The following is a 12,884-nucleotide window of genomic DNA, read 5'->3' as shown; positions in this document are numbered from 1 at the left end:
TGTCAGACACCCTGACCTGTACAGGGTCCTACATATGTACTCACATGTTTAAAAAGAACAGGCTGGAGAGATGACTCATTGGCTCATCAGTTAAAGAACTACACTGCTCTTGCAGAGGACCCAAGTTCAATTCCCAGCACCCATGTCAGGCAGCTCACAACTCCCTTTAACTCCAACTCTAGGAGATCCAGTGTCTTGGGGACCTGACTCACATATCAGTGGAGAGTACACACACACACACACACACACACACACACACACACACACACACACACTTGATTAAAAATAAAGAATTATATATTTTTTAAAAAAAACCTTTCCATGGGTATTAAAGATTCACTTCCTTCATGGGTGCTATAAAAAATAAACAGTTTTAAACAAAAAATATTTAGCAACACCTTTTGAGTGAAGAAAGCTAGCCCATCCCCTGTCCCATTCCCTCCAGCTCCATAACCAAAACTGAAGCTCCTAGAGAAGGAGGCTGAGCCAAAGGCCTTCTCCTAGAGAGTCTGTCGTGAATACAGAGAAACACAAAATGCTGCTGCAAAGTAGGAATTGGAGCCCTGGTTCTGGCCAGAAAGAACGGAAAAAGAGAGGTACATGGGGGAGGGGCTGAAAACAGAGTTCACTCACTCATTTGTCAGCTGCAAATTCTGCTTCCAGAAAACCTGAAGATCATTGCCCTTTTTAAATCTTGGAATTAACTTAGCAATGGAATCTGTAGACTACGTCCAAAGGAAGTGGCCATAAACTAGTTCAGAGATCTAGCTAGGAAAGGGTGATAGCTGGTAGACTTTCCAACACTGGGAAGACAGCTTTACAAAGAATGTCAAAGAAGCCATCCCAAGCCCACACACTTGAGCAGGCTGCATGCTAGACTGGCAACCTAACCAAAAGGAACACTGTTAAGAAAAGGAGATGCTTCCATCCGCATTGAGTCTAAACAAAAAGCCTGGAGGGAAGACTGCATTTGTAAGAAAAAGCGTTGTTATTTCTCCCCTCTCCTCCCCTCTTCTTCCCTTCCCTCCCCTCCTCTCCCCTCCCCTCCTCTCTCTTCCCCTCCCTTTCCCTCCTCTTCCTCTTCCTCCTCCTCCTCCTCCTCCTCCTCCTCCTCCTCCTTCTTCTTCTTCTTCTTCTTCTCTCTCTCTCTCTCTCTCTCTCTCTCTCTCTCTCTCTCTCTCTCTCTCTCTCTCTCTCTCTCCATCTCTCTATGAGTCAAGGTCTCTCTCTATAGCCCTGGCTGTCCTGGGACTCACTATATAGACCAGGCTGGCAGGGAACTCACAGAGATCTGCCTGCCTCTGTCTTCCACAAGTGCTGGGAATAAAGGTGTGCACCATCATGCCTGGCCCTGATGGGTTATTCTTACTCATTTTCCTCTGTTCATTTCCTCCAGTGAACATAAATGTGGAACAAGAGTTATACAGCATCTGGCTAGTCAGAGCTACTGTGTGCTATGGGTAAGCAAGAAGCTGAGGTACCCAGAGCCATGGCTACTGGTGGTAAGCAGCATTATACACTAGAAAGCAAGGAATGGATAAATAGGAACTACTCAGTTGAGACAGGGAACTATCCAGAAGCCACCAGCCAATAACCCGACACTGTGGCCCTCACCTCTTCACCGGACTGTTTGGCAATTTTCACCTGCCAGCCCTTAGAACGGAAGGATGTCATCGGATTAAGCTCCACCAAGGATGACTCTTTTGATCCTGGAAACACCAACAGGGAAGTGAGTCTTGACATCAACCCCAGGATGGCCATCTTTCCCCACTCACCAAGCCACTGGATTGCAGTCCTCAGTTGGTAGGTGGTCCCTCTGCCTTGTAGGGGGCTCATGGTCTTCTTCCACCTTGGCTATCTAAGTTGCACTGTCTGCTCAAATTAGTCAAGGCTACCCCATCTCCTTTCTACATCCTTGAGCCCAGGCCTCTCTTGCACATCTCTATCTGCTTTGTTAAACTGTTTAGCCTTGGCCAGTATAGTCACTACAACATGCATTAAACTAATCATCTTCCTGCCAAACTGCAGTGTGTGGGTAAATGTGCGTGTGGATATCATAGGTCAACAATGAATGTCTTCCTCAGTCATTCTCCACCTTGTTGTTTGTTTGTTTTATGTATACGAGTGCTGTATCTGCATGCATGCCTGTATGCCAGAAGAGGACATCAGATCCCATCAGATCCCACTAGAGATGGTTGTGAGCCACCATGTAGTTGCTGGGAATTGAGCCATCTCTCCAGCCCCTCCACCTTTTTTTTTTTTTTTTTTTTTTTTTTTTTTTTTTTTTTTTGAGACACTCATTCCAGAGCTCACCAATTAGCCCAAGCTGACTGGGCAGTGAGCTCTAGGGACCAGCCTGTCTACAGCTCCACCAAATATGCACCATACTGCTTGGCTTTCACATAGGTACTGGAGACCTAGACTCAGGTACTCATGCTTGTGTATGACAGGCACATCACCTCACTGGACTTTTGATAACTATTATGGTTTGCCTCAACCCCACAGAGCCACAGTGTCAGCAAACAGTCCTGTGACTCATCACTAGAATGTCTTCCAGATCCCTCTAGAACAGCTGCCTTACCAGCTGGCCTCTGTCCATTCTGACCCTTCCCTGGCCATCTCCAGTGATTGGCCAAGGGTGTCATCAACTGTGCCAGGGTGATTAACCCAGTTCCCAGTCCATTCTCAGCATAGGGAAGCTAAGGCTTAGGGAGCAAAATCACTCTTGACCATTGCACATTCATAAGCCTTGTGGTCCCACCCCTCCATCCTGCTTCTGGGGCTGAGGCCTCACCTCTAACAAAAAACGTCAGCTTCAGTTCGTCCTGAGGATGGAGAGGTCTGTTTAGTATCACCTTCATGTTGAATAACTGTCCACGTCTGAGCACAAGCTTAGTGGTCTGGAAATCCAATGTGTGGTGGGCGGCAGCATTCTCCTTTTTCTCCATGTTCACAGAGTGAACCACCAGCGCTGTTAGCACACAGTATGTGGGAAGACACAGGGTTGATTCCTAACTCTGACAGTTCAGGGAAGAGAAGAGGGTTTCCCCTATTGTATCCCTGCAGGCCATAATAATCTGAGATTTGGTTTCCTACCTATAAAATGGGTGTGTGCATACTGGCCTCACAGGATTACAGGGGGTTGAGCTGAGAGATGGAAAACCCCAGAATTGAAGGGATCATGGAGAGAAGTTGAGGCTTGGGCCATGTGGCAGGGTTAGAGTTCTTGAAGAGAGCCCAGGAGAGGCTATTGGTAAAAGTTCAGCACAGTTACACTGGAGACCAGAGCAATTTAGAGATGCCAATACATGGGAAAGCCACCAAAAGCAGCAGCAGCTGTGGAGTGGAGCTGGCCTGAGCCTAGTAACAAGCCATGTGTGATGGATGGTAGACAGGGAAGCCCTTTAGCTCAAAGGATCATGAGTGAGTCCCAGACTTGGTGCTTTATTGATCAGTGATTGATGTGGGAGGTCCCAGCTGACTATGGGCAGTGACACTCCTAGGCAGGTAGTCTTGGGCGCTATAAGAAGGCAGGATGGGTAACCACAAGGAGCAAGCCAGTAAGTAGCATTCCTCCATGCCTCTGCATCAGCTCTTGTCTCAAAGTTCCTGCCCTGACTTCCCTGAATGACAGGAGTGTGACCTGAGGGCTGTTGGCTGAAATAAACACTTTTCTTCCTAAGTTGCTTTCAGTCATGGTATTTTATCACAGTGATAGAAACCCTAACTAAGACACTGTGTTCATGGTCCGCTGAGGCTACCACCAGCTTCCAGCAGGCATTCCTGGAGTCTGAATAGAAGTGCTATACAGGGCACAGGAGTCCCACTGAACACAGCAATCGTTAAGCACTCTAAATATTACCTCTTCCTGCAGAGGGCTGGGGTCCCTCCAAATTGGGAGTGCAAACTGTTGCCCTAGGTACATATGCCAAAGAGTTGTCAGTGACTCAGAGAACACATGTTAATTCTCATCAAACGAACTCATTTTCAGCCAGGATTTTACAGGATTTCCACAGATGAATTTGCAGATTTAAAAACAGAATTATCCACTGTACAAAAATTGTACAAGTATTCTCTCCAAAGAAACCAAAGCTTACAGCAGGTAGCAGCTCCTCCAGTAATCTCTACACTCAGGTGGCTGGCACAAGGGTGAGGCCAGCCTGGGCTGCCGAAGTGAATTCCAGGCCAGCCTGGGCTGCCAAAGTGAGAGTCTCAAATCTGTCTCACTTCCACTCCAAAAGAAAATAAATTAGATGCTTTGGACTATGAAATAGATAAGTAAAAAACTGCTAGAGACATAAGAAATTTAAAAAGTTGTGGGAGGGGGAGTTGGAGAGATGGCTCAGCAGTTAAGAGTGCTTCTTGCTCCTCTAAGGACTCAGGTTCGATTCTCAGCACCCACACAGTGGTTCACAACCATCTGTAACTCCAGTCCCAGGGGATCAGATGCCTTCTTCTGCCCTTCTTGGTCACCAGACACACAAGTAGTGCACAGACATACATGTAGGCAAAACACTCATATATATATATATAATAAATAATATATAATAATAATATATATAATATATAATAAAATAAAGCGAAACAAAATAAAATAAAAGAATATCAACGAGACAGATTTAAAATAACTTCTAAAAATAAAAGTTGAACCATGGTCCTCTGCAAAAGCAGCCAGAGCTCTTAACTGCTGAACCATCTCTCCAGCTGCCTTCACTGTGTGTTTAGTTTCAATAACTTTTATTTTTAGAAGTTTGTGAGCTCACAACTGCCTATAACTCCAGTTCCAGGAGATCCAACATATTCTTCTGCCTTCTATGGGCACCAGGCACATACACACAAGTAAAATAAATAAAAACTAAAAAACAAACAAACAAAATAAAACAGTAAAGTGCTGGCAACGTGCCCCAGTGGGTAAAAGTGCTTGCTTCCAAGCCTAATGACCTGAGTTCCAACCTCAGAACCCCCATGATGGGAAGAGAGACAGGGTCCTGTAAGTTGCCTGTGACTTCGCATGTGTGTAATGGCCTTTCCCTCTCTCCCTCCTTCCCTCCCTCCCTCTTCCTCTCTCTCTTAAAAACCCAGCAAACAAGTTTAATCAGCATACACATAACTAGAACTGTGATCTAGGAAACAGCCCAGGAGCATGACTCAATCTCGACAAACAGAAGTCAGCATGGAAGTGAGTTAGAGATGTGTGAGTGGGTGAGAGGGCCCAGTGTGCAGGACAACGGGAGCTCTAGGAAGAGGTGCAGCAGCAGGGAGCGCACAGTCCACAAAGAGAGGAGCACAGAAAGGACAAGGTCACTGGGGTGGTGAGAAAGTGAGTGTCGGCGGCGTAGTTCTAGGAAGAGGATTAAACACCTGGCAATAAACCTGCTACTGCAACCAACAGGCCTCCGTTGCTGCAGACACAACCGCTGTGACGACACTCTGTCCTGGCCACCGCTGGAGAAGGGGCTGGAGCCACGGGTGGGATAGGGTCAATTTTTGCAATGACCAGTTATTACTTGTTTTGTTTGTGATTCTTTTGTTCCTAAAGAAATGGTTCATCCTCTCACCCATTCTGAAAGTCCTCAGTCATCAAAAAGGACATCTCAAATGCATTAGGCCCTCCCCACAATACTCCATCATTGGTGACCCTGAACTTGTAGTCTTTGCCATTTCTCCCCTCAACATGCTGGCTGGGCCAGGAAACTACATCCTTTTTCATGCTGTTGTCTTTTTCTTTTTCCTTCCTTCCTTCCTTCCTTCCTTCCTTCCTTCCTTCCTTCCTTCCTTCCTTCCTTCCTTCCTTCTTTCCTTCTTTCCTTCCTTTCTTTCAATGATTTACTTGTTTTCATTTTATGTGCACTGGTATTTTGCCTGTATGTATATCTGTTTGATTCCCTGGAACTGGAGTTACAGACAGCTGTGAGCTGCCATGTGGGTAGTGGGAACTGAACCCAAGTCCTCCAGAAGAGCAACCAGTGCTCTTAACTACTGAGCCATCTCTCCAGCCCCTTAGTAGGGTTTCTATTGCTATGATGAAACACCATGACCAAAGCAACTTGGGGAGGAAAGGGTTTATTTGGCTTGCAGATCCCAGTCATAGTCCACTGAGGGAAGCCAAGGCAGGAACTTAAACCAGACAGGAACCTGGAGACAGAAGCAGATCCAGAGGCCGAGGAGAAGTGCTATTTACAGGCTTGCTCCTCATGATTTGTTCAACCTGCCTTCTTAGAGAACCCAAGACCACCTGACCAGGAAAGGCACCATCCACAATGGGCTGGACCATTCAACACATCAATCATTAATTAAGAAAATGCCTTACAGGCCTGCCTACAGCTGATTTGATGGAAACTTTTCTCAGTTGTGGTTCCCTCCTCTCAAATGACTCTAGCCTGTGTCAAATTGACGTGAACAAGCCAACAGTTGTCCTTAGTCATTCGCAAAGCACTTTCACAGACTTGTCTTTTATGATGGCTGAGGAAACCCAAAGCCACACTGCTAACCAGTGTACAGCAAACTTCAACCTCAGCCACCTCCCTGACCAGCAGACCCCTCCTAGCACACACAGCCTTTACCAAGCCCCTGGACCTGCTGTACGCCTCCTCTGAATGTGGACAAGCATTCAACCATCTGAAGAATCGAAGTGGCCTAGGGACTATGAAGAACCATGTTTTTCATTCAATGTCACTCAAACTACACCCCTTTGCAGAGCTCTAAAGTAGTCATTCCTTGCCCAAACCATGGCTTTGCATCCAGAAAGAGGCTGCATGATGCTTGATGCCAGCTCACAGAAGACTCTAACAGACTCACGTGAAAAACTAAATGTGGTCAGCACGAGGGAGCATGAGTGAAAGTCAACAGGCATTATTCTTGCAGTTTTTTGGGGAATCTGATTATTGTGTATCTGAAAGCTGGCTTTCTTCAATGAATAAGACAGCAAGCCAGGGATTAGGCAGGAGGACAATGGCCCAGGCCCCCTGGGCAAGTGGCTGGATGAGAGGGCTGGGCAGCAACAGGTGCTCAGAAGGCCAAGGTACCACTGTGCAGATTATACTCACTCACCCTTCCTGGTATCCATGGTCCCACTGCCTCTCTCTGCAGCCCTGTCAGACTCCAGCCTGATGCCAATAGCACTGCGCGAGTTATTCTCAGAGCAGGATGTGGCCCTTTTTATGTGGTCCTGGGGTAGATGTGACCTTGCAGTGGCTGCCAAGGGGTGAGGCTTGAGGACCATATCAATCAAAAACAATAAAACTTTAATCGTCTTCCATATCATCCCTAGGAGGAAATCAGGAGACAAGATGAGCTGACTTCAAAGGAAGGAGCACAGAGAACGGCGCCATGTATCTCCCATGACCCCAGGAACAGGCCACCAAAAGCCAAGATCCTGTGTCCTCTAGGGAAGCTGGGAAGATCTTTACTTATTTCACAGCTCTATTTATTGTAAATAAGGAATGACTAATATTTTTATTTTTGTTTATAATTTGAACATATACTGCACAAACAATTCAGGATCTCTCCAGTGTCCCAGCTATCAACTACCACTCTCTTTTAGGCCTTGGCAGACATGCTGTGTCCACTGCGAAGACAGTATGTGCATGTATTACATGGAATACACATACCATTGTGTTCTGAATCTGTAGTGAGGTCTTGGAGGTGCTGGAGACTTTGCTGTCCACATGTGGCTAAGCCAATCATTCTTCCCACCGTTAAACAGCAGCTCCTTCCCTTCATTGCTGCAGGGAAAGACTTTCACAGAGGTTATTCATCCTTATCATGTGTCTATAGGAAGAACCACAGGCCTTACTGTGGAATTACTGGTCCAAACATGCCCAGATGTGTGCCTCGTGGGCATCTATTCTCTGCTTTCCTTAGGAGTACCTATAAGGTCTTTTGTTTGATTGGGTTTGTAATTATGTGTGCATGTGTATGTAGGTACACTCACCTGGACATGTTATGTGCAGGTTACACTTGCTTGTGCACATATGTCTGGAGGCCGGAGGTTAATATCAGGTGTTGCCTTATAAAATTATCCACCTTTTAAAATTTTTATTTTATGCACATATGTGTGTATGTGAATGTACACATGCAGTGCAGGTGACCATGAAGGCCAGAAAAGGGTGTTGGATCCCCTGGAGCTGGAGTTATAGGTGGTTTGTGAGCTGCCAAGTGTGGGTGGTATGAATCAAACTCAGATCCTCTGCAAGAACAGCAAGTGTTATTAGCTGCTGAGCAGCTGTCAAGCCTGAGAGGATGACAGGGTTGCAGCCACCTTAGAGAAGGGTCAGACAGGGGGCAGCAGGCCCTTGAACAAATTATTCTAAAAAAACCCACCAGAGGATGTGCTGTCCCCCTGCCCCTAGACCCAGACAATTAGGAGTTACACAAAAAACGAGTTCCAGACATTTCCTGTCATAACCTAAAGGATATGATATAACATAACTGGCATACTAAACAGAGCACCAGATATGTCCTGTGGGATGTTTTCTGCTGTTATAGATTGCACATCATAGCTGTCAGAGGGAATGAGTTTCCTGCAGATAAAAATGGGAAGTCTAACTGTCAGAGGTAATGGGTCTGCTCGTGATACAGATGCTATGACATAAACTGCTAGAAGATATGGCAATTTCCTTGCAGCTACAACTCTCCAAACAGTTCAAACAAAGCATCTCCAACCTGAAGTAAGCACCAGTCCTGAGCTTGTAACCATATAGAGTTGGAATTCCCCTAGACCCCCGACCCTAACCACTATAAAAATCTTATCCTGTTCCTGCTTGGGGTCCCTCTCACTCCGCCACTGAGATGGATGGACAGGGGCCCAAGTTTAAACTCTTGAATTAAAGACTCTTTGCTTTTACATTTGGATCGGTCTCTTGGTGGTCTTTGGGGACATCAGACTTTGGGTCCAACAAAGCCTAACCACATTATTATTTGGAGACAAGGTTCCTCCCTGATCTGGGGCTCACTGTTTCACTGAGGCTGGCTAATCAGCGAATTTCAGGGATCTTACTGTCTCCATTCTCTCCAGCACTGGGGTACAGACATGCACTGCCATACCAGCTTTCTATGGTTTCTAGAGATCTGAACTCAGGTCTTCACGTTGGTTAAGCACTTTATCCACTGAACTGTCTTCCCATACTTGTAACTTTCTCAGTGACGTTGATTCTAGTGCAAGCTGGTTTGACACAGCAGCAAAAGCCCCAGAGCAGGGGTGAGACCTCTTGAGCCTCAACATTTAGTGACTGCTGCTGTGTCCTTGGAAAGTTGTCAGAGGGCCTGAGTTTCTTCTGGTCACGGCCCATGGACCAGCAATGGCCCTCACTGGCCCTTGTCCCTCTGGATATCAGGGAGCTTTCTGGCACCAAAAGGCTGGGAATCTGCACCTGCAGACTTTAACTGCCGAGACTTGTCCCATATTGCTTTGGAACTGAAAAAAGAACGGTGTTGTTAACTGTTTCATCATCTGCAATGGCCGACCCTTAAGCAAGGGCTTCCACAGCAAGGGCTGCAGCCTGAGGAGATTCTGTTTCCTCAGGCACTGGCTTTTGCAGAGCTAATAAGGGAACTTATCTAAATCTAAAGAACTCATGAGTCAACGGTTTAGGTGCAATTCTGCTTGCTCAGAGAGGCTGAATCGCCAGTAGCTAACCTTCTCCCTTTGCTGGCAGCTTCCAAAAACCCCCCACATTCTTCTCTCAGTTCCCATTTAAAAAACTCTTGCTACTCATGGTTCATTCCTACCACTTCCTGTCAGCTACTTGCTGCCTCAGCCTCTTGCTTACAGGTTAATTTTATTTAATCAACACATCTTTGAATTTTAACCAAAGCAGTAGGAAAAAAATGCAACACACTTTAAAACAATATTTCCCAACAGAACAGCCAGGGTAGGCTCACTTGCAGGGTTCTACACCGTGCTTTCAGGCCAAGGACACTAGCAAGTGACTTACTTTTCTATTTCCTCTTATAGCATCAGAATTTAGGACCATGTTCATGGATTATGTAAAACTAAGCTGTTCATCATTTCAAATGGAAAAGAGAGAAGCTTCTGGACAGTCCTGGCCCAGGGACCACAGGGTCTGTGTTTAGTCTCTTGGTCTATGCAAAAGAGGGACCTGAAAAGCATAAATTTCCTCCAGTGTCATGGGCCAAAAACCCAGGGTACCAGGGCAAGAGTAGACATATCCATGGAGAATAGAATGTGTACCTTGAACAAGCTCTTTATTTATTTACCTTGAATAACCTCTTTGTGCTTTTGTCTTCAACCTCTAGAAACTGGGAGATGATGAATGCTGATGCTTCAGGCTATGAGAAGGCTTTCAAGGTCGTGTTATTCAACAGGCTCTTGGTACCTAGAACAGAAGGTATGCTCCACAAAGGATGCTGCCTTAACTTTATAGTGAGGAGCCCTGTGTGGTGTTATCTAAGGAACCCAGCCAGCTTCTCTCCCTCTGCCTCCTCTGGAACTGGCCTTTACTTTACTTTGTGACACTTCACTATTAGCTAAGTGCCTCCTATTCTTATCTTCCCAGTCTGTCCCACAGCGAACAGTAGCTGGTTATATCACAGGGGCTGTCACTTTCCAGAACTGCTATTTAAGGTGTACCAGAGCCTGGTGGTAGAGCTTGAGTTATCACCCCATCCCACACCCTTTGTTCTGCTCATAGAGGTGACCAGGCATGGGTCCCACCAGGGAACAGAGGCTTTGAATGCAACTTCCTGGGAAATGGGTACCACTGACCTCCTCAATCCAGAGATGGCAGAGTCTTGGAGGAGAGAGGGGGATGGCAGGAAAGATCTGGAAACTTGCAGGTGAGAAGTAGGAGACAGAAAACACACTTAGACATGAAACTGCTGCCAGGATTGGAATTTGTCCACTTGTTGCCTCTACCCCACCGCTGGGCTCATGTTCAGAGGTCTTGCTCAGGACTGGGTATGTGAAGAGACTGAGTTAACTAAGTTAATGTGTGAGGATGTGGCTCACAGGGCTGTGACAACTGCATGCCTGGCCAGGGCCGGGGTACAGAGCTCAGATGGCACACAGGATGGACACAGTGGAAGGAACCTTGGGGACACCTGAGTGAGAGCTTGTGAGCCAGGTTCTTCTCCTAGAGCTGGGGACACAAGGTTCTCTCCTCCCAGAAGGGAAGCCTGGGAAGGGATGCTTTGGGGGGTTCATGCCTGCCCTCCTACCCAACCTCTATGCTCACCTCCCAGTTCTGAGAAAGGAGCAGCCATAGGCCTGGCAGTCATCCCACCACCACAGGAGCTGCCTGGCGCCACACATTGGTTCTGGAGCATAAAGATGTCCTCTTTTACTTCTGACCTCCCTGTCTGTGGAGACAGGGAGGAGTTGGTAAACATGAACCTTTGCTTATCTCTATTCTCTCTCTCTCTCTCTCTCTCTCTCTCTCTCACACACACACACACACACACACACACACACACACACACACACACACACACAAACTTTACAAGAGAAAAGAAAAGATTCCAATAAACCAGGAAATCCCTACTCATCAAGCCATTCCAGTGCTTGACAAATTGATTGTGGCAGGGCTGCCTGGGACACGCTGCTCTCGGAGTTAGCCCTGCTCACAGGCCCAGGTCAGTCCCTGTGTTTGCTCAGGCATTTCTCCACCATCAGCCCGGCTGGGAGGCACAGCCATGCAGTGAAGAACTGTGCTTTCCTCTGCCGTACCTGCTGTGGGTCTGAGGCTTGACTCCTTGACTTGATTAAGGTCTGTCATCTGCAACAGACTGTGCAAAGGATGATCGGGACTGATGGTCATGGGTCCCAAGTAAAAAGACCTTTCAGGATGCTGTTGGCAGTCAGCCAGGGGACAAGGAAGTGCAGCTGGAAGGCTGTCTGCCCCCTTCTATGTCCAGGTGGTAGATGTAAGGAAACATGAGCTCTCTGAACCTTGTTTCCTAGGATGTAGGATGTGAATAACTACTGTGGAACACACCTGTAGCCCCAGCAATGAGAAGGCAGGGGTGCAAAGACCAGGAGTCGTCCTCAGCTATATAGTGAGTTTGAGACTAGCCTGAGTTACATGAGACTCTGTCTTAAAAAGTCAGTAGCATGAGAAGGGAATTCTGAGGAACCGTTTTCTGTCCAGCCCACTTCTGGGGCCAATTCCACTGGCATCCACTGTGCAATGTACACCACCAAACATGTCTCACTTGCCACACTTCCTTGTCTAGGTCCATAGAAGGCAGAGCACAGCTAGACCAGTAAGAATAATGTGTGTTTCCTAGCTGAACCACCACAGCAACTGTAACTTCATGTTTCATATTAAAAATCTTAATTTCAGCTGGGTGGTGGTGGCACATGCCTTTAATCCCGGGAGGCAGAGGCAGGTGGATCTCTGTGAGTTTGTGGCCAGCCTGGTCTACAGAGCTAATTCCAGGACAGCTACCATTGTTACACAAAGAAACCCTGTCTCGAAAAACCAAAAATAAAAATTAAGAAAATCATAATTTCGTCTACGGCCATACCACCCTGAACGCGCCCAATCTCGTCTGATCTCGGAAGCTAAGCAGGGTCGGGCCTGGTTAGTACTTGGATGGGAGACCGCCTGGGAATACTGGGTGCTGTAGGCTTAAAAAAAAAAAAAAAAGAAAAGAAAATCATAATTTCAATTTATCAAAAAGTCATTGTCTTTAAAGACTCACAAGACTTATAAAAAGAAAAGGAACACAAATTTCTATCTCCTTCTCAAGGTCAGGAACTAAAACATTGTGACTACGCTTATGCCCCAGCCTGTGTCCCCTTCCTACACCACTGCCTTGTCAACATGTAAACACTACTCTGTGTTAGGGCTTCTTCTGCCTACCACCTGCCCACCCGCCTGTCTGTTAATCATCTATCTGTATCTATCTATCTATCTATCTAT

At 46.6% G+C, this 12,884-nt stretch overlaps 1 protein-coding gene and 1 non-coding gene across 2 annotated transcripts in view; one reads left to right on the top strand and one right to left on the bottom strand.

Annotated features, from left to right (window-relative positions):
- Tgm4 (transglutaminase 4) overlaps positions 1 to 11,353 on the bottom strand; it is a 38,165-nt gene extending 26,812 nt beyond the window's left edge. Inside the window, exons 1-6 of the mRNA XM_028890454.2 lie at positions 11,196 to 11,353; positions 10,727 to 10,790; positions 10,219 to 10,337; positions 7,051 to 7,266; positions 2,795 to 2,971; positions 1,615 to 1,709 (exon numbers count right to left, since the gene is read on the bottom strand). Of these exons, the coding sequence (XP_028746287.1) occupies positions 1,615 to 1,709; positions 2,795 to 2,971; positions 7,051 to 7,264 (486 nt within the window). The 5' untranslated portion in view covers positions 7,265 to 7,266; positions 10,219 to 10,337; positions 10,727 to 10,790; positions 11,196 to 11,353. The remainder of the gene's footprint in view (positions 1 to 1,614; positions 1,710 to 2,794; positions 2,972 to 7,050; positions 7,267 to 10,218; positions 10,338 to 10,726; positions 10,791 to 11,195) is intronic.
- A 1,119-nt stretch (positions 11,354 to 12,472) lies between these two features.
- LOC114707692 lies at positions 12,473 to 12,591 on the top strand. Its single transcript, XR_003736689.1, has one exon. It is a non-coding gene; the product is annotated as a 5S ribosomal RNA (ribosomal RNA).
- Positions 12,592 to 12,884: the final 293 nt, after the last annotated feature.

The sequence above is a fragment of the Peromyscus leucopus genome, chromosome 7 (genome assembly GCF_004664715.2).
Source record: "Peromyscus leucopus breed LL Stock chromosome 7, UCI_PerLeu_2.1, whole genome shotgun sequence".
NCBI classification, from domain to species: Eukaryota; Metazoa; Chordata; class Mammalia; order Rodentia; family Cricetidae; genus Peromyscus; species Peromyscus leucopus.
Note: the sequence above shows the minus strand (reverse complement) of the source record. Positions and strands in the feature narration are given on the sequence as shown.